The 22,161-nt window shown below is 34.8% G+C and overlaps 5 protein-coding genes and 1 long non-coding RNA gene across 12 annotated transcripts; 2 read left to right on the forward strand and 4 right to left on the reverse strand.

Annotated features, from left to right (window-relative positions):
- Positions 1 to 23: 23 nt before the first annotated feature.
- LOC114871815 (serine protease snake-like) lies at positions 24 to 5,228 on the reverse strand. Of its 2 annotated transcripts, none has more exons than XM_029178267.2 (5): positions 4,998 to 5,228; positions 2,186 to 2,386; positions 1,155 to 1,408; positions 756 to 1,051; positions 24 to 688 (listed from the first exon to the last, which is right to left on the reverse strand). In XM_029178267.2, the coding sequence occupies exons 2-5, from the start codon at positions 2,313 to 2,315 to the stop codon at positions 358 to 360; spliced, it is 1,011 nt and encodes a 336-aa protein (XP_029034100.1). In that variant the 5' UTR covers positions 2,316 to 2,386; positions 4,998 to 5,228; the 3' UTR covers positions 24 to 357. The 2 variants fall into 2 exon arrangements, with proteins under 2 accessions (XP_029034100.1, XP_029034099.1); XM_029178266.2 differs by lacking the exon at positions 4,998 to 5,228 and adding an exon at positions 2,800 to 2,985.
- On the forward strand, positions 4,674 to 10,957 carry LOC114871813. 2 transcript variants are annotated; one of them, XM_029178261.2, is made up of 13 exons: positions 4,674 to 4,907; positions 6,262 to 6,812; positions 7,567 to 7,732; positions 7,819 to 8,174; positions 8,918 to 9,111; positions 9,176 to 9,203; positions 9,283 to 9,423; positions 9,493 to 9,722; positions 9,818 to 9,929; positions 10,006 to 10,071; positions 10,178 to 10,284; positions 10,373 to 10,600; positions 10,682 to 10,957. In XM_029178261.2, exons 2-13 carry the CDS (start codon positions 6,297 to 6,299, stop codon positions 10,791 to 10,793), a joined length of 2,256 nt encoding a protein of 751 aa, XP_029034094.1. In that variant the 5' UTR covers positions 4,674 to 4,907; positions 6,262 to 6,296; the 3' UTR covers positions 10,794 to 10,957. The 2 variants fall into 2 exon arrangements, with proteins under 2 accessions (XP_029034094.1, XP_029034093.1); XM_029178260.2 differs by having other exon boundaries at positions 4,675 to 4,907; positions 10,370 to 10,600.
- LOC114871817 lies at positions 7,677 to 8,911 on the reverse strand. Its single transcript, XR_006830049.1, has 3 exons — positions 8,630 to 8,911; positions 8,375 to 8,544; positions 7,677 to 7,765 (listed from the first exon to the last, which is right to left on the reverse strand). It is a non-coding gene; the product is annotated as an uncharacterized LOC114871817 (long non-coding RNA).
- LOC114871814 (TAF5-like RNA polymerase II p300/CBP-associated factor-associated factor 65 kDa subunit 5L) lies at positions 10,948 to 13,590 on the reverse strand. 4 transcript variants are annotated; one of them, XM_029178263.2, is made up of 10 exons: positions 13,498 to 13,590; positions 13,242 to 13,399; positions 12,800 to 13,139; positions 12,484 to 12,716; positions 12,226 to 12,408; positions 12,000 to 12,152; positions 11,781 to 11,928; positions 11,458 to 11,626; positions 11,196 to 11,379; positions 10,948 to 11,120 (listed from the first exon to the last, which is right to left on the reverse strand). In XM_029178263.2, exons 2-10 carry the CDS (start codon positions 13,343 to 13,345, stop codon positions 10,988 to 10,990), a joined length of 1,647 nt encoding a protein of 548 aa, XP_029034096.1. In that variant the 5' UTR covers positions 13,346 to 13,399; positions 13,498 to 13,590; the 3' UTR covers positions 10,948 to 10,987. The 4 variants fall into 4 exon arrangements, with proteins under 4 accessions (XP_029034096.1, XP_029034095.1, XP_029034097.1 ...); XM_029178262.2 differs by having other exon boundaries at positions 13,502 to 13,580; XM_029178264.2 differs by lacking the exon at positions 13,498 to 13,590 and having other exon boundaries at positions 12,800 to 13,047; positions 13,131 to 13,139; positions 13,242 to 13,325.
- Positions 13,591 to 14,233: 643 nt separating this feature from the next.
- On the forward strand, positions 14,234 to 15,868 carry LOC114871816 (rRNA-processing protein UTP23 homolog). The gene is made up of 3 exons (XM_029178268.2): positions 14,234 to 14,363; positions 14,469 to 14,701; positions 14,777 to 15,868. Exons 1-3 carry the CDS (start codon positions 14,244 to 14,246, stop codon positions 15,186 to 15,188), a joined length of 765 nt encoding a protein of 254 aa, XP_029034101.2. The 5' UTR covers positions 14,234 to 14,243; the 3' UTR covers positions 15,189 to 15,868.
- A 326-nt stretch (positions 15,869 to 16,194) lies between these two features.
- Positions 16,195 to 20,888, reverse strand: LOC114871812 (enhancer of mRNA-decapping protein 4). 2 transcript variants are annotated; one of them, XM_029178258.2, is made up of 9 exons: positions 20,715 to 20,888; positions 20,527 to 20,602; positions 20,048 to 20,253; positions 19,595 to 19,974; positions 19,251 to 19,519; positions 17,519 to 19,164; positions 17,234 to 17,441; positions 16,882 to 17,172; positions 16,195 to 16,811 (listed from the first exon to the last, which is right to left on the reverse strand). In XM_029178258.2, exons 2-9 carry the CDS (start codon positions 20,577 to 20,579, stop codon positions 16,622 to 16,624), a joined length of 3,243 nt encoding a protein of 1,080 aa, XP_029034091.1. In that variant the 5' UTR covers positions 20,580 to 20,602; positions 20,715 to 20,888; the 3' UTR covers positions 16,195 to 16,621. The 2 variants fall into 2 exon arrangements, with proteins under 2 accessions (XP_029034091.1, XP_046144516.1); XM_046288560.1 differs by having other exon boundaries at positions 20,669 to 20,888.
- Between the last annotated feature and the right edge of the window lie 1,273 nt (positions 20,889 to 22,161).

Below are 22,161 nucleotides of genomic sequence, written 5' to 3' on the forward strand. Positions count from 1 at the left end.
GAAGTATTATAAAATCAGTTAACTCTGAGCACTCACGCTTTTTATTATTTCTGTTAATTAAGAATGCTTTAATTAAAAGTTAACAAATTAACACCGTCCACGCTCTTATTAATTGTATCCTTATCCAAAACCAAAAAAAATCACATTGCCGCCCGATATTTAATTTGGCACGATAGATATTATCGACATTATGTAAAATACATTTGTACAGAATGTGAATAAATAAAAAAGGGTTTTGTTAATGTTTACTGCCATCTCGTTTTCTCTCCATCCTTACCAGACACCTGAAATCTAACGAGACTATATCGAGTATTATATTGAAACGAATGAAATCATTTTCACGTAAGTATTCGTCGCTCATACAGCGATATAAGTAATCTGTGTTTTGGTTAAAGATTTCGGTTCGCTGCTCAACCATACGTGCTGTTCGATCCAATCCAGGTAAGAGTGTATCGCAGTGTAAACACCTGGAACTGAACTACCACAACTTTGTCCAAAAGCAGTGATTCCTATCACACTGTCCCCTTTCTCGGTTAACATTAATAAAGGCCCTCCGCTGTCACCTTGACAAGCGTCCGCTCTTCTGGTACTGTTAGGATCCATAGCGCAGATCAAATTCTCGTCGATGCCACGAGGTAATTTCAGGAATCCGGTATACTGTTCGGCGCATTCTTCTCTGTCCACGAGGCTGTAACATAAAAAAAAAAGAAGATGTAGCGTATTAAAAATATTATTAAAATTTTTAACCACGATACCTTAGACTAGGAGTTCTCATCAGTTTAACAGAATTCTCGGTATCGAAACTTGTAGCTCCCCATCCGATCACCACCAAAGGTGTCCTCGAAGTGATACTCATGGAATCTAAGGATCTGGTTTCGAGACAGATAGGTTTAACCGTATTCGAAACTTGTACCCTGGTCTTCAACTTCAAAATAGCCACGTCGTTATAATTCATACTGCGTTTGTATTCTGGATGGGATATTATATCACTGATGGGGATACGTTGCACATTTGTCGCTGAGCTTTTTATGTCTTCGCTTCCCAGTCGTATCTGCAATAATATACTTGTGTTAATTTATTTATAAAAATTGATCCTTGATAGGTGGGCCACAGGAAAAATTGCAGTAAAGTAAATGTATCATAATGAAACCTACTTCGACAGGTACTTTTTCGTTCACATTGTTAACGCAATGTGCAGCAGTTAGCACGTGTTGAGAGGATATTAAACTACCTCCGCAACTATATCTGATGGGTGACGGATCTTCTTCCAGATTATCGTTCTCGTATCCAAGTGCTACCATATATGGAAACTCGCCAGACTGGGCTTGGATACCTCCAAATATATGAAAAGACAAATCGTCTGGCTTCTTGTTGTCTATTGTTATATTAATGTCGTATTGTTGGCAGGCTGAAAGTTGCAGTAAGCAATAAAATAAACTCGCAAATCTCCTTCGATAAATAAACATGACGCGAGTCTACTTGAAGGATATGCATTGACATGATTGATAGCTTTTAAACGATCGTCAGGAAAACAACTCGAAAGGACATGTATTTTTTTATTATTAAAACGTAGGCGTGCCTTATATTTAAACGTTCTACATACCAAAAGAAAGGTCAACCATTTGGATTTTAAATTCGCTCATGCAAATGTGAGCAGTTTTTATCATGTGATTATCATACATTATCAAAAAATATTTCTTGCTTTGATTTTATTTAAATTTATTAAAATATTATGTATTGTTATGATATGAAATTATCCTAAAAATAATAAGAACGTTTCCCATACCTCGTATTAAAATTACAAAAAAAAGGATCTGCGAAAGACTTTAAAATAAATTTCCTTACGATCAGCTAATAACGACGATCGCCAGACTCCAATCAGCTGTTTACACACGTACAATCATAATTTCTCGAACGCGCGTGATTCTTTTTTAACACGGCATACGAGCAAGACAATTATGTCATAAATAACTGTAAATTTTCACGTTACAAGCGTTTTAATCTTCGGCTCCTTTAAAAATAGCCGGAGGATACAAAACTTCCGTATTCAACTTCGAATAAGAAAGAGAAAGATTCTTCGAGTAGATCCGCCTTTGGGATATTGATTATGCAGAGATAATGATTCAGAGATGTAATCAACGATCGAACGATGCATCTTTGATTTATACAGAAAAAAATGACGTACCAACGTCGGCTGGACGACGGGCTATTTTATCGGTGATATTTACGGGGCAACAAACGATCTCTGTGAAATCCTCGAAACCGCATCTTCCCGAGGAATCCGAGGTCCTCCTCCCTAGCTCCACTTCTGCCATTCTGACCGAACAATCGGGTAATCTTTTGCACACTCCTGGGTTACCATTTTCCAACGTGCACTGGCTGCCTTCTGCAGGAACAATAAGAAAGAGACGTGTTACACTTCAACAAACGGTGTTTGCACCAAAAGAAGGGGGAAAAAAGAAAATCAAATCGGAGCCTCGTTTTGCGCGGACAAGATTATTCGTGGAAGAAACTGAAATTCATCGCTATGCTACACGTATGACGTCACTCACGTATATTATACGTATTTTATCCTGCTTGCGGAATAACGAATTCGCAGGAAGGAGATGTTACTCGCGGATGAACCGCGACACACGCAAAAGAATCGTAATTCCGCGTGTCGTTTCGCGAAAATAAGGTCCCCGAGTAAAAGTAAGAAAAATGTACAGACAACGTTTCCATCGTCGATTCGGATAAGACCCGAGGGTCCAGAATCTCGATGGAGATTGATAATTCTAAGAAGAAGAGCAAGTTATTTACCGTACAGATCTTCTTCTATCGCGGACACTATGAGAACGATGGAGAATTTGACGAGGATGAATGATAAAAGAGCGTTGCACATCTCAAAGAGACGACGAAGGTGAGACGAACAGAGTAAGGAAAACAGGCGGGCGGTATAAAGCAATCCGCGTGGCGTGCAGTTCAAGACTAAACTGGCGGTCAACAAGCTAGAATGATGCGACCAATCAGATAGAAGGGAAAGAACCGTAGAAAGATTCACTCTCGTCGCTTATAATCTCTCTGTTTAGAAGACGAGACAAAAGCAACAGGGAAAAAAAATATTAATTCCACGTAAAATGGTACCGTCCGGTATACTCTGCATACTATCTCATTAACCCTTTGACGCGTTATATTCTCAATCTTGTAAGAAATATGAAATCAATTTGAAAATTGATATAAGTATAGTTTGAGATATAATCTCTCTGTTGAGAAGACGAGACAAAAGCAAAAGGGAAAAAAAATATTAATTCCACGTAAAATGGTACCGTCCGGTATACTCTGCATACTATCTTATTAACCCTTTGACGCGTTATATTCTCAATCTTGTAAGAAATATGAAATCAATTTGAAAATTGATGTAAGTATAGTTTAGTTTGAGATATAGTCAATTTTATGTAAATTTGAAATAATATTGAATAAATATTTGATTTAATATTTTAGGCACGTGTATGTTTAAATTAGAATCGCGATGAATTTTTTATGCACATAAGAATGATAGTAATTAGTAATTGACATTAATTCCATCCTGCTCTACTATTAATTAAGATAATTGACAGAGAATCAACGTCAAATTAGACAGTGGTTAATCTCGGTCCGAATGAAATTCTTACATAATGTTATGTTAGAGAAAATTACAAGGCTCTTATAATAGCCGTTGACGTAATCATTAAACTAAATATTATTATTTCATAGGCATTCGATCGACGTTTCAACAGTATTCGATGCGATCGATGAATCAATATTGAACAAAGTTTAGTATAATAAGCATTTTCAATTGAAGTTCAAGAGCCTCGCTTATCTAATTATACAAATCATTATAGATTTTAGATGTTTTATGAGAATGATGAAAAAATTCGGTTTCTGTATATTTTGTTAAATCTGTTTGAAAAAGGAAAAAAATGGAAATCCATCGAACAGAATGGAAGTCAGGTCATCCTCGGATGACCGTGAACGATAAGCATTTATTTCTGTAACAAAAGGCAAGTCTCTGTAAAAAGGTTTTACCAATACTTCCTTCCTGTTCGTAGTTTCTTTTGTATTTTATAAAAGTGATTTTTCCATAGAATCCTGTTTACTTGGCCACCTACTCGATCTTTAAAAATATTTCATTCTTTTTTAATGGCTTGAATTTATATCGAGAAGAGAAACATTGGTCGTTAAACTCGCCAAATTTTACGATAATTCATCTCAGGGTTTCTCCATAAAAATAGAATTCCAGGCTTCATCGGTAGACGACATTGGCCTAAATATCTCCCTTAAGATGCAACCGAATAAAAATAACTAAGTTCCCTCGACATGTATTGAAAATCATACGACTCGTATCAAGAACGAGAAAATTCCTGGCAATTTATTATTTTTCATACGATCCTTTTACTTTCCGGAACGGCTACCGTTTCACGATTCCCGGTGAATCTCTAAGCGTGCGCTTAACATATGCATGCGCGTATACATCTCGAGTACATTTCGTTTCGGCAAAAATATTTCACTCGCGGTTGAAACTCGCAGGAATCGCGAAACAGAAGGAAAACAAAGATAAAGAAAAAAAATAAATAAATGAAGGAAAGAAGAACAGAGAGAGATCGGTTAAAAAACGAGGAAGAGAGAGGTACGAGAACGAGAGCGAGAAAGAGAGCAGTTTTACACGCGTTCGCATTCAGTCTGCCCGCGGCGTTCGTGCCAGTCGTATTCCGTTGCTTCTTTCTCATTTTACAGCTTCCTTGCTATCCGTGCAGTTTCCTTCAGAATCGAAAATAATAATCGAAATCGAACGTGCGAAACGCGATTGATCACCGCACCTCCAACTCCATTGATAAGGATAACGATGCGCTTAAGAGTACGCGAGACCGTCATTGCGAAAAGGATGATAGGTAAGAATAATTGATTTTCTTTCCATCGAAATACAATCTATCGGAAACGTTTAAATTCCTCGAGTGATTAGATTCTTAGAAAAAAAATACCTCGTTTTGCTGTTAAGAAAGGTTGAAGTGAAAGTAACACGATCGTAGGCCTTGATCGAGTTGCCGAAATATAGTGTATCGGATTTTATTCAGAGCATTGTTTAATAGAGATACAGTAATTTCAGAAAGAATTCTGTACGTCGTTGAAATTGCAGACTGCGATGCGTGCTAGTAGTAACGCAAAGTAGAGTACTAAGAGATTAAATAGAAATGTGTCTGACTACACGTATCCCTTTCTACTGTGACGGTCAACGCGTTAATGCAATCAAATCATTAACAAGCGAATGAGAATATGGAATAACACTTTTGTTACAACAATAATGTAAGGTATCGCGCTAAAGGATTAATGTATTTCCAGTGTGTCGGTAAGCAAGTTAAATGGCAAGCACGCGAACTTCACAACCGCGAAAACTTAGAAATATTTAATCATCCTTACTGATAATTGGATGAGTTTTCTATTTTAACGTGACGGTCAAAAGTAGACCATGAATCGATGTAAAACTTTCCTTGAAAATCCTTCTTTGATAATATTCAAATTCGCGTATCAGTTTTAGCGAAGGAAGTCGTTGTTTTACATAGAAGATTCCAAGAAAATCCGTCCAGCTAGTGTTAGAACTGCGAAAAAATCTCGCTTAGAAATTACCATTGTTTATAGAAGCAAATGCATGTTTGACGTTGTAATTAAGACCCGTCGGATGGTTCGTTACCGTCTTAACGAATTAACGCGTAGAACTTCCGAGACGTGTGTTGGATGTTTTAATGTTCCGTTAACGTTTACTATCCGAAGCAAGGACAGGGCAATTTATTGCTTCAATGATATGATCGTCGCGCTAAATTGGGTACATTGCTGGTAGTTCTAATTAACGGCTCTCGGTAATGTATGCAGATTGTTTATCTAGTCGAGGAAAAACTTGTCTACCATCGATTAATTAAAACGTTCTGGTTCATTTGAAACGGGTCGGTACATTATGTCGTTGGCATTGATACGGGTTACGTAATAATCTTCTTTAACGGCAAAAACGTTAACCGTGTTACAGCTTTCGCGTGGGTGTAATCGTGAACTTGCACAGCTCGTAAATCGGATTCGAATGACGATCATGAAACGGAATTATAATCCTTCATCCGGTCGTTTCGCGTTAAAGACGTTCTAATTAAGGATTAGTCCAAGTCCAATTCGCGCGTTCGAGTCTAACATCTCTTAATTCTAATTGTTTGACAATTGCGATAGATAAAAATTGAAGAGAAGAAATTTTTTTATTACCAGAATTTGAATAACGATCGACGGAGGAGAATTCTCAAATGGATGAGTCTACAAAGGCAGCGGGTAGTGAGAAGAAGCCATCAGCTTATTTGAAAGTGACTAATTACCCTTCTAATGGTAACGATCTAGCGAAAATTCCTAAACGAAAGCTCTCGGTATTTTATCGATCATTCGATTTGATCGCACCGAGCGATCAGGATAAAGAAACAGAAACGATCGAATTTCGGCGAACATCCAGCAGCCCCTCCGTTCGGATCGAGAGGAGCCAAGATTCGGAGAACAATGAAATCACTCAAACAAGTTCTTACAAGAAAGCTTTCATCGATAATTGTCGTTCATTAATGGACAGTGATAAAGGATTGAGTAATTCTTCACCTGATCGACTCAGTGAAAAATGTTTGAATAATAATGAAATTTCTACGCCATCCGCATCTTCGACGTCGTTTAAACTACCCCAAGTCAGAGAAGGCACGATCGTCAATAATTATAATGTAATAACCGAAACTGCGATCGGGAAACATAAATTGAACAATAATGGAAATCGCAAATCTAAAGTAAGCTGTATAAGAGATGCTTAAATTTTTCTGATAACTCTTAACGGCCTGATATAAGTATCTTGATTATATACAGGGTGCTCGACAATAGGTAGGAGATTTTTTAAGGGGTGATTCTAGGGATCAAAATAAGAAGAAAATCAGGAATGATGAAATAGCGTTTGCGGCTTTGTTTTCCAGTAATTAACATTTAATTGTAATTCAGTAATTAAACGTTAATTACTGAAATACAAAGCCGCAAACGCTATTTCGACATTCTTAATTTTCGTCTTATTTTGATCCCTAGAATCACCCCTTAAAAAATCTCCCACCTGTTGTCAAATACCCTGTATATTTTCGTCGAGACCTTATTTTCATGATAAATTCGGAACTTTGATATGGTAATGAAACAAATTGTTTTCGTTTGAAACGTTTGCTGCACCGAAAATATTTTCCTTCAAGATACTCCGTAGACGATGAAGAAGAGATCTCATGGGATGATTCCAGAAATTGAATCATCTAGTAAAGATGAAATTCTGTGCGATACATTTTAATAAATGTATCCTCTCAAATTTAAGGAATTTACCGGAAATATCAAACTATAAATCTAAGTTTCGTTTCAATTTCTATAATCATTCCTAACGATGACTGATTAAGTAACAGTCCACATTCATCATTCTCCTGGAGGTTTATAATTAGCCACGATCGTTGGACCGTTAAGAGTTAAAAATAATTTCCTTTTTTCTCCTCTTAATGATAATTTTCTTCTTACCAGAGCACCGTTGATAGTGTCGCGATCGATTCTTCCGATTGTCGTCCTTCGACCGACGTCCAATCGAAGAAGAAACAAGATAACGATGAGCGAATCTCCTCGGCGATCAATCCTGTCCTTGAAAATCCACCGGAAACGCATCCAGCCCGGCCTCGCTGGAGCAACACCGGTAAATTCGTCGAAGCACAGAGTTTGTAAAAACCTAAAAATACAATAAAATGTATATTTGTTGGAGATCTATCCTATGGTTCGCAGATCTGGTTAAGATCAAAGATTCGGAATATCCCCGCTCGTTTGTGAACGCGTCGAGTGCTGGTCGTCTCGGAAAATATACATCAGTCGATGCCGAAATGTCGAGTCACGAGGATAGCTCGAACGGTTCGGATAGCGAGGACGATTCGATCGGAACAAGAAGCAGCATGCAAGCGGCTTCAACGCGAAACGATGACAAAAACGAGGGATCAAGATCGAAGAAGAGCAGCATCCTCTCGCACACCTCGGCCTGTTTTTCAATTGGTGAACCCACCGGGGAACCGGATTCGATCGATGATCGGAATACCGAGAAAACGGAGGATCTTGAAGAGATTGACACGAAACGAGCGAAGCGACAAGTTGGTAATCCTTCAAATACATCATATCTATCCTTAAAATGAATCAAAACCGAAAAGAAAAGTGTTACAGTTTTGTTATAGCAATTTGTATACCTCTAATTAATCCAATTTTTTTAATTTCAATATAGCATCAATCACTAATGAATTTTTCAAACAAAAAATTGGATCGATTGGAAGGTTTATTTTTATATTTTGCATACCAAGGCCGTAATCCTCTTCTTTTAGATTAATCTTGATTTGTGCAAGTGGTAGTCCAGTGATTAGTTATGAAATCTCAATTCCACTGATGCTCGTTGAACATACTTTGATCCGTGACAGTCGATCCTCGGGCTTGCATATTAACAGTTTCCGCTTCTAAAGTTAATCTTATCTAAGAAAAAAGGAAATGATAAATGTATTGGTGTTTGCGATGCAAACCTTCCAATATTGTCAGACATTCTAAATGTTATACGTACCTTGAATCGTTACCGTGCCACACGCCTTCGACTACATCTGGCGATCTATTCCGTCCGATAGGAAAAATAATATTTTCTCTGAAAGCTTGAAGAAACCGTCCAGAATATATATATATATACCATCGGGGAAATTGGACATAAAGCATTAGAAGGCATCGGGGAAAATTTTCCTTTCGTTTTCTTTTAGATCGCGTAATGAGATATTTATAGAGACCGAATACCGATGATATACTGTGTATTTAAGAAAAAATTATCCCCTCAAATTTCGTGCGTTCCTTTCGACGCTAGAGATTCTTCGCTGTGAGAAGATCCTTATCCGAGGGCGACAGCGAACGATATCACCGTGCAAGACGACACTGCAGATGCATCAGGCAAGAATTGTTCGATGAGAAAGAAGAATTTTCAGCTTTTCCAAGTTTCACCGACGGCAGGTTACGGATAATGGGATTGTCCAACTTGAAAGACGCCGACAGTCTGTACAGGTAAACACATTAATTAGGATCAAATGAAAATTTCAATTACTCAAATTTCTTATTCTATTTCCAGGGAAAGTTTGTCGGAAAACGAGCTCGAAGTAAGTTACAGGAAATGTAGCACGTTATTTTCTTTCATACAAAGCTTGAATTCTAAACGTGGATCTTTTTTAATTGCAGCTTAAATATATCGCGTTTTCGATAGGACTTAGTACTGATAGGATCACCTTGCATCGAAGAATGGCACTGTCGCTTCGTCAACGGGATCAATCCGAAAGAAATTTCACGGATGAGATACAGAAGATGCAAGAAGATATACAGGCATGTATATTCATTTTTCTTCTATTAACAATCACTTGATCGATATTGATTATGGATTTCTGATCACAGGAACTATCGCCACTATGTACAGATAGGGACTCGATAGACAGGGTTGAAAAGGTCCGTCGTCGGTTAGACACAGTTGCACGATGCGCTCATGGGGTATCTTGTGCTGCTGAGACACTTGGGGCTGTGTACCAAGAGCACAGAATCTCTAGAGCAGTTTTTATAGCTGATAAGTATCTTCAGATACTGCGCACTAGATGCGAAAATCTGGCTGCAGAAATTATGGAGACCAAGTAAGATTTTGCATAAGTACAAGTTTGCAATGTCTTCTATTGTAATACTGAAAAAGAAAATAAAATAAAATCTGTTAATATGTAATATTTTTTAGGAGAATCTTGTTGAAGAATAATATTGTAATAGAAGAGAATTCAGGAGAAGTTGGTGATGATCTACCCAAAATAAGATACAGGAACGGAGTACCATTTAATAACAGAACAATGGTTCAAATATTAACATAATATATCAGGAAATGCATACAGATAGCAATAACTTCTTCTTGATTATGTTTGTTTACAGATAGCTAGAAGAAGAGCAAGCATTGCAACAATTTCGCGACCACTATCTTCGCAAGATATGACAAAGGCAATATCTTTTATCTATCCATTTTTTTTCTCTCAATATTAAAAACTTTTATTCAAAGTAATGGTTTAAATATTAATGCGTTATTTTTGACTCGTCTTGTATTCAGGAAGGTCCACGGCAACGCAATTCGGTTTCCGGAAGAATGACCTTAAGAAGACCATCGTTATGCTCTGAAACGCAAAGCTGGGAGAGTGAAAAATTAAATCGAACAGAGTTCGTAGTATTTTTTTAAAATCTTTATAACGAAAGATATACTTAGAATGAAATGAAGAATAAATAAATTTATTCTGAATTGCAGCAGTTCAAACAGTGTTGCTGAATTACGAGACATTTCTGAGCAAACCGAGTCAAGGAGAAATTCTGCGGAAGAGAATAATAATCTTTTAAGAAATGACCAAAGCGATATCACCGATACCATCAATTGTAACATTATTACTGATGTAGAGGCTGAAGATCGAATGATTAATAAACAGAATTCATTCGTAGAATCCGATGTGACCAAAACTGTTGAGGAACAATTAACATTATGGTAATTAGTTTGAACAACTATGTGAATATAAAAAAAAAGTTACAAAAGGGTCTTTAATACTTATTAAACTTCCTGTTTCAGCATACAGATGGGCGAACTATTACCTAGAAATTTTGAAACATGGGGGCTAATGATATGGTCCCTGTTGGTCTTCGTTCTAGGATATTATGCAAGACAGATTACTTCGTGTTGATGTATGTGGCAGACTGTCCTAACTTTGTAATACACTGTAAAGTTTCAATAGGAAAAGTGGAAAATTAGTGTTTCTTTGTTATGGTGTTACAGTATTAAATAGTTCATCCAAGTGTAATGTTATTTACCAAAACATGCTATAATAAACAATCTGATTTATAAATATATCGCGTTTAATCTTTTATTTTTTATATATTACAAATTATCCACTGTCCCGATACAAACGAGCGAATTATTTTTATTATAATAACGTAATGAAAGAATACTTGAGCAGTAGGTTGAGTATATTTGTGGTGATTCTGTTTCAGGTACTAGATTTGATGAGTTACTGAAAAATAATGAAATAACATTCAAATACAATTCCATATTAATGGCATATCGAAGTTATAAATGTAAGAATTACCTATTAACAGTCTTAATGTGGTCATGCGTAGGCCATAAACGAATAGTGCCATCCAGACTTCCACTAGCAATATACTGTCCATCAAAACTCCAATCTAAATTCATAACTGTATCTTCGTGGCCTTTAAGCTCAGTTAACAATGCGTTAGTCGCCAAATCCCAAACAAAAATAGATTTGTCATCGCCTAAAGAAATAAAGCTATAATCAGTATTACATCATTATGTTACTCGTATTAACTGAACATTAAGGCAAATTATCATACCAGCAGCTGCCAAATACTTTCCATCTGGACTAAAAGCTAAACTGTAAATTGTCGACTGTGGCCCAATGTATACCCTTAATAAATTTCCATCGTCTTTATCCCACAACCTCACGGTCTTATCGGCCGATCCAGTTGCCAAATACCTCGCGTTTGGATGAAATTTTACACACTATGAGAAAACACGTTATGAAACTATATGAAATCAAAAAATAATTAGAAAATAGATATCAGTAGAAGATCTCAAAGAAATATGTAAAATATCATCCTTAAGTGTCTGTATGTTCAAAAGTGCATAATATGTTTATTTCTGTTACAATACATACATTTATATCTAAAAAGTGACCAGCAAATATACGCAATGGAAATATTCTATCTAAAGACCATAATTTCGCAGTTCTGTCATGAGAACCTGTTGCTACATACAGATTGAATACACTAAGGTCCATGCACCATATAGGATAATTGTGACCACTGTAACAAAATTTCTGAATGATAATAGTTTTACATTAAACAGTATTGAGATAAAATTTATATGGATATACCTGTAAATTGCGGCGCATGTGTAATCGTTAAGTCTCCATGCCCTCATATCCTTATCACTAGATACGGAAAGTAAAATTTCTGATTCTGGAATAAACCTTAAATCGTGAACAATATCGGTATGTCCTCTAAGTATCACTGCCCCTCCTTCAGTCCTTGAAATATACAATCTTATATTCTACCTGTTATTTATCTTAGAAAGTTATTTACAAGATTATAAAAACTTACGTTCCGTCAGTTGTTTCATAATATTTATCTAAAAATGGACTATCGGAAGCAAACGAAAAGGAAGGTTCTTCGTACTTTGGCTTAATTAATACTGTTTCATTTATACCCCATAATCTAATTTCTGTAGTACTAAATCCTACTGCTAATTTATCCATACTTGGTGGGATTACACCACTACTTGCACTGTAAGGATAAATGTTTCATATAATTCCTATTATTCCCCAATTTTTCACTACATATAATTTATTTTCAAATTACTTTTCAATAGCGTTATTCACTGCAAATATTCGTAGTGGTTGATGCGCATTATTTCGTATTAATCTTATTGCTTCTTGCAATTCTCTCATTTCACGGTCAGCTCCAGTACCTGATGGTTGCTCTACATATCCATTAATTCCTGTTTCACAACGCGAACTCGTTTCATCGCATCCGTCTGTATCCGTTTCAAGTACCTCCATTTTCTTAATTATTGTCACATGCGTGTTTATAATCTAAATAAAAGAAAATTTTATGTTATGAACCTAAATTAAGACATTCATGTGCTTCTGTAACAAGGCTAACTCTTCCTTATTACCTGCATTAATATAATGTGTCCGTGTTTTGAAAGAAATTGTTGAAGACATAAATGAGCAACATCTGACATATCCACTTTGTACTTCCTAGTTCTAAATGAATTTACCAAAGGTCTCAACTCAATATCCTGCACTGAAAATACACTGGATAATTCTTCTAAGAAGTCTTTTTCTGTTTCACTAATGAATTCATTTTGATGAGATTTCAAAAACTGAATTGCTGCTTGTCTGTTACCAGCATGTAGCATCTCTAGATACAAGTGACAAAATATAGGGTATAAAAGCCCTTTTAATTCCATTTTCAACTTATCATCGAGTATAATATTTACCCACATCTTTAATCTGGAAAAACACATCATTTCCAAAAAACAAATTAATGGAAGTAACAGTATACATTATATTACAGTAACAGTAAAGAAATATAACAAGAATTAGTAGATATACCGTTGATACGCTTGATCTGCAGCAGCAACATCGATGCTAATGGCACTGAAAATAATAGAGTTATCTTGAGATGTAGCACAAGCAGCAGTAGCATTCAAAGTCATCTCATCACTAGTTCGGCAATGTACCTGATTGCCTCTGCAGAAAATGTCGCTAGTCTGTAATTAATATTTAAAAGTTAAATAAAGGTTATGTCATATTTATATATTTTATTTTAATTACAATGAAATGTGTTGAATAAAAATAAGGACGTAACCTGCCTGATAATGACGTCGTTTCAAATATGATTCAATTGTAGCATTAATCAATTCACTTTTTAAACGTTTCATCTTTTTGAAATTACACCTTGGTTATATTCGGAAGATTTCAAAGATCCCACCATAAGAAAGATGTCAAATGACCAAAATCATTAAAAATACATAATTTCAACAATTATTTAAGATATGAATAACAGGTACATATTATTGATGTTTTGTCAACAATTAATAAAAACGACAATGAGTTTGAATAACCGCTAAAGGATATATGTATATTTCCATCGGTGTGTTAAACTAAGATTTGAATGAAATTTCAACCAGTCACATTCAACATACTGTTTTCGTCACGAATTTTTTCTTTTAAATTTTTATACTTTATACAATCTTATTTGCAATATACAAAATATAAACAAATAGTTGCCGCTCGTCGGTCATTCTGAAAATCTGAAGACAAGAATCATACCTTTTCTCTAGAACATTTTTCGTTGTTCTTGAATTACTAGATAAGTTTTAAATTACTTGTAAACATAAAATTAGTTTTTATTAGCAAATAATATAAAGTCAAAGTAGTATGTTTTTCATACAACATGTAAAACTTAAGTGGTAACTAATACCTATAAAGATATTTAATATTCCAACAATTTTAACTAGGAATATACATATAAAGGTTATCCTTTCGCTGCGCAAAGCGTAACAAAACTTTTCAAATAATTTTAAATTTCCTGTAGTATAGAACAAAAGGAATATGAAAACAGCTCGACAAAAGAAAGCAAGAAGACATTTAGGCTTTTTCATTAACAATTTCAAGTTTAGACCACCGTTTCAAGTTCTTATTGATGGGACATTTGCATTTGCTGCTCTGGAGGTTTGTTTAAGCTATTTTATTTAAATATATAATATGAATAATTAATGATGGAATATACGAAAGAGTTATTTGTTGCATTGATACCTTTTTGTACCCTTTTTTTAGAATAAATTTAACATACAAGACCAGTTATCAAAGTATTTTCAATCTGAAATGAAACTATTAACTACACCATGTATCATTTTGGAAACAGAGAAGCTAGGCTCCTTTTCAAAGGCAGTTAGCGGTGCTATGCAGATAGTGAAACAATATCCAATACATAAATGTGGACATGAAAAGAATCCAATAACTGGTATAAAATGTTTACAAACAATGGTTAAAAGAAACAATGAATCTAGGTATGGAAGCACTCATTATTTAAGTACAAGTAAATACCAGAAGGATATAATTTATATTATTTTAATGTATCATAGGTACATTGTAGCTACTCAAGATAGAGAACTCCAAGATATTTTGAGAAAAGTTCCAGGTGTTCCCATACTATATCTACATGGTAAAGCACCAACTTTAGAAGCACCTTCACAAGCAAATCGTGAATATGCAGAAAAAAGTCATAAAGAGTTAGGAATGACTGCGTGGGAGAAAGATAATATCAAAACATTAAAAGAAGCAGCTGGTATGACAGAACAAACAGAAATAAGATTAAAGAAGAAAAAGAGGAAAGGTGGGCCAAATCCACTTAGTTGTTTAAAGAAGAAAAAGAAACCACAGACAGAGACTGTGAGAAACATTACAGCAAAACAATCTAATAAAGTTCAGAAAAGAAAGAAAAAGAAAATAGCACCACATATTAAAGAAGTATTAGTAGCTGAAATAAAAAAATAAGCAAATTGAAAAACATATATGTTCTCATAATTAACATATATGTTTTAAAAATCTTTGTATATAAACCAAATATTGAAATTTATGCAAATAAATCTTATTTTTATTTATAATACAATTGTCTGTTCTCAATTCGTAAAATTAAAGTAATTGTATTATGGTATACTTATATAAGCTTATCCCTAAATATCAGAAAATGTGTTAATGCTTTTATATTTACGAAATGTTCATTATAAAATTGTTTACAAAATTTTTATACGATGTTTACTACGAAAAAACGTGTATACTTATTCAAATTACCATATTTCGAAATATTTTACCTTTCATATTTCTTTACATTATGAAAATACTCATTATTTAAAATAGAATCAATTATATTTATTTAACAAAGTACGAAAAATAAGTAAATGGAATCACTTCCTAAGGGAGACATACAATGTTCTTTAAATATATTACATTATCACTACAACATCTAGTCATATAATGAACACGTCGTAAATTTGGAATTAGGAACTTTAAAACTTTCTGTATATCGAAACATAAAATGAACATAAGTGCGTGTAAACTTCGTATTATTTACATCCTTTTTGTAAATATGCATGTATCATACGACATAAAGTAATACTTAAACAAAGGATAAATCTTAATCAAAATATGTCCAGGCATAGTACTATACATATAAATTAGGTACATAAAAAACTTGGAACTTAGTACTATGCACATCATAAAATTTGACATACAACTTATTATTAATTTTAAAGTATTTATTTTTTCATAGTAAGAAATATAGAGTATCTTGCTTTATTACATTACAGTTAAAGATATACCAGGATAAGTAAAACTATGTTTCAGCTAGAGGTAAAATAAAATAACATTGGAGAGAAATACTTCAAAATATACTCACAGTACTGAAACACAAAATTTAGGAGAGATATCTCTCTTAAAGGAGTCATTAAAGCTTACAAATTAAGATTGGAAGCTCTAATTAAAATTTTAGTACTACTTCATCTTCATGCGTATGAAAAGTTTAATGTGTATCATACAATATGTCATAAAATGCACCATTAATAGATTCTTTAATACAAAGTCAGCATTTAGAAGAATGAAGAAAGTGTACTTTAAACACTAATTTACACATGAAAATTCCATGTAATATTTGTTTTGTATGTAAGAATGTTGTATGAATTCAACTTAAAAAAGAAAAAAAAAAAATATCAAAATATAATAATATCAAGTCATGAGAGTGAATTTCGATAAATAAAGTAAAACTGTTAATGATAAATAAGCACTATTTTCATATATGAGAATTACTGCCAGTCTTAACATGTAGACAGGGTCAATATTTTCTTGAAACTAAATTATCTTTTAAACAAAACGAATATAAAATCTGACGTTATTTAATCAATGTGTTCTTTCTATTCCATACGTATTTGACATCAAGGATGTTGGTTTAAAAGTGCGCGTGCAGCCATAGTTAACATTTTCATACGTCGAATAGAACTATGATTTGGATTAGCCGCTATAAAAGCGGTTAATTGATTTTGTAAAGTTATTAATACAGTACCCATATGCTCTCGTGTTACCGGATCAGTGGGATCTAAATTTAATATTGCCTCTTCAAGCCACCTGTTGAAAAATTGAATAACGAAACAGATTGTTAAATATAGTTATACATTTTCAGAGAGTTCTTAATTACCTATGCTTAAGCTCTGTACGATGTCCTAAATCTGCTGATAATTGCTGTACAAGTGAAAGAATTACAGGTTGCGGTAAAATACACCTTGAACCCTGGCCTTGCCCTACGGGACAAGAAAATACTCTTGCGGGTTCCGTTCTTTCACAAACTAGCACTACCAAACCTAAGTCACTAGCACTTAAGGCTTGTTGAAAGGCAGCGTTTAACTGTCCTCTTTGAAGCAGAGACATAACTCGAGCCTGAGCATCGGCAACTGCAGGTACTGGTATAGCAGGTGTTGTAGCACGTGAACTATAAATCAAATTAATTTTATTTATTATCAGTTTTATACATTTTATTTACATGCACTTACCGTGCATTCGAAATTTCAGTCAGTTGTTGATTTAAATTATCTCTAATAGCATCACGAATGGTACGTATCGTTCCATCATGTAAAGCATTTAAACCTCTGTTCAATTCCGTTTGTAATTCTTCGCGAACTAATGCAGATAATGCTTCGCTTTGCTTTTCATTTCGTTGTTGGTATTGTTTGTTTGCAATTACCTCAACATTTTGAAGATCTATAAAACGAAAAAAGGGACGTTTTATATAAAATCGCATATTGAGATTTTATTTACAAGGTATTAGCCTATCTTACATTCGCGAGTACCCCTGATAAAGGCATCTTGAACTTGTTTAAACATCGTTTGACAAGCTTTTTCCATGCCAGGTAAAAGAACATTCGTAAAGGCTTCTTTAAACGCTGTATCTAACGCTGGTTTTGCTGCATTCGCAGCTGTCAAAGCGAGCGTATCTTTTACCTGAGCACTATTTATTAATTCTGTCAAATTTTCTTTCAAAAGTTCGTCCATTCTATCTGCATCTAATCTCAGTTGATGTTTCAATGGTTCTACCGTATTTTCGATGACCCGTGGTAAGGTGGTTTCAATTTTATCTTTAATCGTTGTTTCAAGCGTATTAAGGAACTCGTGTTGTCGAGCCATTTGACCGTATAACGTTTGTTCTAACGTTGCGTTCTGCTGTTGAGAAGCTCTTGCTAAAGCAGATTCAACTCGTGTCGAAATTGGTGTTTCTTGCCTCAGTCTAGTTACTTCAGCGCGTAATTCTCTCAGTTCTTGTCGCTGATCTTGAATCGTTTCCAAAATAGATTCTAATTTATTTATCAGTTCGAGCGCATTCAAGTCATTTGTTGTTTGCCAATTATTTTCAGCATCTCTTTCGGTATGCGTCGTCGATTTTGATTCGTCTTTTAATTTTTTTCTTTTCTCCTCTTCGTTCGTGAATCCATCAGTCTCTTGCATCGTATGCCTACTTACGTCTTTTAACAGTACCATTGGAAGATTAGGCCAATCTTCATCAGCGGTATTGGTAGCTTCCGGTTTACTTTCAGTTTCCGGTTCTTCGTCCGGTTTTGTAAGCGATAGGATTTCTCTTACCTCCCTGGACGGGCTACTACCACTGCTAGCAGGGGCTTGTTCTTCTAATTCGCTTGTAGCTAATGGAGGATCTGTTGCATTTAGAGCTTGCACTGCTTGCGCAAGAGACGGACTAACCGATAACACTTTGCCAAAGTCAGGACTGTTAGGACGTGAATCTAATTCATTGTTCTCTTTTTTAGCGGGTGAACTAAACGCATCGGGTGTCATTAGATTCAAACCAGCAGTATGATTTGTTGCCGCTTCAATCGTAGCTGATAGCGAACGATCTTCTTCACAATTTTCTCCTGAAATTCCATTGTGATTAACGGTTCCAATATCTGGTAATTCTTCGCTATAGTCCAATGAATCAGCGTGAGTCAGCGTGTCCATGAGGCAGTTACCACTCACTTGTGAGGCAGGTTTAAAAGCAATATGACACTCTTGTAATGACTTTGGTTGGACTAGGTACATTCGGATAACAAGTTGTTCCTCGATCTCTTCCTCGCCGGGACATAAATCTTCTAACGATTCACCGGTAGGACGTATTTTACGCAAACCAGCGTCGACAATTCCAAAACTCAATATCGGGTACGGAAGAAGGAACTCTGATATTGTACTTACAGATGCCAACGCCTCTCCGCTATCTTTTGTAAGACTTAATATGTAGAGAACTTTATTGTATATATCTGATAAAAGAAGGTAACCAGCACTAAGATCTAAGCCTGCTTTCAATATTGGTAGTTTGCCAGTAGAAGGTGTCGGAGCAAATTTGATGGTTTGCAAACAAGACCATAATTCACAAGACCAGATTTTTAATTCTGTATTATTGTCACATCCAGTTACAGCAAACCGCCAAAACTGAACACTATAAAACAAAAGTGAAAAAATTATGATTAATTTACTTTGACGGTAAAAGGGATTCAATAGTATTTTTTTTATAAGGTTTCTTACTCAGGTTGGTACGTTTTATGGTCATCTAGGAAAAATAAACAAGAGATAGGTCGTCCATCGTGCGGCCTCCATTGATGCAAACATTGGGGTTGCGATTGATTACCATGAGAATTGGTATGTAAGTAAACTTGAAAGAACTTCACCTCTCCATCAAAACTAGCTGTGGCTAAAGCTGTGCCATCTGGACTTAAAGTTGCTTCGATGATTGTATCAGAATGCTGATCAATTTCCAGCATGCCTCCATTTTCCTTTACAGCTGGATCAGTTGCCTATCATTCAAATAGTTTGATATTTTGTTCATTTTATATGGATTTTATAATCTGTAAGTAAGGTACACCATTCACCTCTATTGCTCTGAATCTGGATGTAACGGTATTAACTGACCACAACTCTACTTTGGAACCACGGGTTAGAATTAAAAGTTTTGAAACATCATCTCCGTCAGATGGTACATCTTCAGGAATATACGGACACCATATCACACGATGACTGGTACCAGTTATATCTTCTGCATCTACTTGCAACAATAAACTACACAAAAGTTCAGATGGTGTTGATTCAATGGTATGTATAAAAAGGTTTCCCAGATAGTCAACACATGCTAAAATGGCATTTGAAATATGCGCAAAAGCCAAGTCTTGTATTGCTGCTCTCATTCCTCTCAATAGTGCTCTTTGTTCCAATTCCTTGTATACAACTCTTACCATACCTCCTCCATTACTAACTACATAAATAATTTCAAGGTAGTACATTTTAAAATCATAAAATATTTATAATTCTAATTCAAATTTAGATACCTTTTATTCCATAAGCTAAATACTTTCCAGACATATGAACAGCCAGTAACTGTCCTGCATAGAAATTATGTTCCCATGTAAAATCAACAATATTTTTTAGCTTCACCTTTGAACTACCATGGTTGTGTCCCCCAGGTGAGGGAATAATGGTAACATATTTGCTATATAATTCTACTGAATGTTGATCCTCTTGTCCATTAAACTCTCTATAAGTATAAAATGATTAATAAAATCTTACATAAATTTCTCACTTAAGAAGAAGTAATATAAAATACAATGAAATGACTCTGTTATTTCTAAAAACTTAAGAAAATTGCAAAGAGGTATAGGAGGAACCATAGCTGCAAATTTTTATTTTCATATCGTTTACAATAATTTACGTGAAAGAAAAACAACACGCAAAAATATATCAAAATTATCAATGAAAATTTTTGCAATGCACAGTTGCAAAACAGGTAAGTTTTTTAATGAGTGCTTACACTGTTTGCTGATAGTGAAGATGCCTTAGGTTATCCTCTCCCGTTTTTATCATTTTGCTGATAGCTGCTGCGTAACCTAAAAAAATGCTAAAGTTAATGGAATTTTGTACGATAAGCGTACCGGAATTCGGATTATTCTAACCTTAGCCGGTGGCACGCCTGATAAAATGATATTTTGTCGATCTTACCTATTGTACATATATTTGCCGGATTGTGAATGCGTTTTTATGACGCGCTGCCTATTTTAATGAATGACGGATGTATTATCGGTTCATTTAGAAGAGTGAATAACGTGATTCACGGACATAATTCACTGAAATTATGAAAAGAGAAATGTCAGGCAGCCATCAGCCACTTGTCAGAAAAACGAACCGGAAGTATACCGGCGATACTTTGTATATTTCACGCTATGAGGCGCTTCGCACGATCTTCTCGACCGGTAACGATATTATCTTCCTTATTTTAAAAACTTTTGTTTTTAACTCAAATGAAATTATTACAATCTAAAATTAAAAAGAAAGAAGACAACATCGTTACCGATACCGATTAATTGTAAAAGAGCGATGATTTACAAATTTAAAACATTAAATAAGTAAAATCTTGAAAAACAAATAAACTACAAACAAATTCTTCAATTTACAATCGCAAATGTTTAAAATATTCATAAAAGAAACTGAAAATTGCCAATTATAGTTATTGTTTACTGTAATTGGCCTTCAGCCACTTTTTATTAAGAATATTAATGAAACGCCTAAACAATTATTAAACTGATATACCATAAGTGCCATTTTACGGCACTTTTATGCACCGACAAGAAACTATTAAACTAAAACGTTCATCGTAGACATTGGACACTTACATAATTAAAATGATTGTTTTTTATTTTATTTACTCGGCGAATGTCCAAAGCGGGCGCGTAATATGGTAATTCAATGGACGTCTTCCGCATAGATTAAATGGAAACTTGGAAGAGATCGAATATCGTAATGTACACTTTATTTCGTATAATACACTATAATAGACAGGCTTTTCTTCTTCCTATATGTGGATATCTTTTGGAAAATGGCAGTAGTGCTCAAACGTACGCAAGACCCAGTTAAAAGTGGCAGTAAATTCATCCAATACGAACATCATTGAAACGTCTTAACGATTACAATCCACAATTCGTGTTCGAAATCATTACGATGCAATGTTAATTTATTTTAGGGCGATCAAAATTTGCAAAAAGAACGAACAGAGAATTAAACTAAAAAGAAAAAAAAATGGCAAAGAAATGGTCCCCTATTTCAATAGAGACTTCCGTTGGAAGAAATCTAAAAATGCAAATAAAAAGGCGTCTGTCGAGGGGATGAGAGGTCATGGAAATGCAATCGAGCAGAAATTATAATTTCACCTTCTGTTACGTTTTAATCTTGCACGAGGAATATCCGTTACCATCGATCGCCAAGACATTTTTATTTCATCATTAAAAATAACAACGTTCTTTCGTCAACTTGTTGCTTTTCTTCTATCTGTCACGGAATTAAGTGCGCTTAGTAAGAAAAAGAAAGGAATAATTGACGAGCACTATTGTCGATCTTGATACGTGTTCATTTTCTATACAGGGTGAGCTGTTTTAACGCTTAAATGGACATG

The sequence above is a fragment of the Osmia bicornis genome, chromosome 13, assembly GCF_907164935.1.
Source record: "Osmia bicornis bicornis chromosome 13, iOsmBic2.1, whole genome shotgun sequence".
In the NCBI taxonomy this organism is placed as follows: Eukaryota; Metazoa; Arthropoda; class Insecta; order Hymenoptera; family Megachilidae; genus Osmia; species Osmia bicornis.

Coding starts and splice junctions, on each gene's coding strand:
- LOC114871814 (XM_029178262.2), bottom strand. CDS start 13,570: ATGAAACGTTTAAAAAGTGAATTGATTAATGCTACAATTGAATCATAT. Junction 13,140..13,241: donor GCAGATCAAGCGTATCAACG/GTATATCTACTA, acceptor GTGTTTTTCCAG/ATTAAAGATGTGGGTAAATA. Junction 11,121..11,195: donor CACATTAAGACTGTTAATAG/GTAATTCTTACA, acceptor ATTATTTTTCAG/TAACTCATCAAATCTAGTAC.
- LOC114871815 (XM_029178266.2), bottom strand. CDS start 2,881: ATGTGCAACGCTCTTTTATCATTCATCCTCGTCAAATTCTCCATCGTT. Junction 2,387..2,799: donor GATAGAAGAAGATCTGTACG/GTAAATAACTTG, acceptor TTGTTCCTGCAG/AAGGCAGCCAGTGCACGTTG. Junction 1,409..2,185: donor CCGTCGTCCAGCCGACGTTG/GTACGTCATTTT, acceptor TGCAACTTTCAG/CCTGCCAACAATACGACATT.
- LOC114871813 (XM_029178260.2), top strand. CDS start 6,297: ATGGATGAGTCTACAAAGGCAGCGGGTAGTGAGAAGAAGCCATCAGCT. Junction 9,723..9,817: donor GCAGAAATTATGGAGACCAA/GTAAGATTTTGC, acceptor AATATTTTTTAG/GAGAATCTTGTTGAAGAATA. Junction 10,601..10,681: donor GAGGAACAATTAACATTATG/GTAATTAGTTTG, acceptor TTCCTGTTTCAG/CATACAGATGGGCGAACTAT.
- LOC114871816 (XM_029178268.2), top strand. CDS start 14,244: ATGAAAACAGCTCGACAAAAGAAAGCAAGAAGACATTTAGGCTTTTTC. Junction 14,364..14,468: donor TTGCATTTGCTGCTCTGGAG/GTTTGTTTAAGC, acceptor CCCTTTTTTTAG/AATAAATTTAACATACAAGA. Junction 14,702..14,776: donor AAAAGAAACAATGAATCTAG/GTATGGAAGCAC, acceptor AATGTATCATAG/GTACATTGTAGCTACTCAAG.
- LOC114871812 (XM_029178258.2), bottom strand. CDS start 20,579: ATGATAAAAACGGGAGAGGATAACCTAAGGCATCTTCACTATCAGCAA. Junction 19,520..19,594: donor CCAGATTCAGAGCAATAGAG/GTGAATGGTGTA, acceptor TTTGAATGATAG/GCAACTGATCCAGCTGTAAA. Junction 19,165..19,250: donor CATAAAACGTACCAACCTGA/GTAAGAAACCTT, acceptor TTTGTTTTATAG/TGTTCAGTTTTGGCGGTTTG.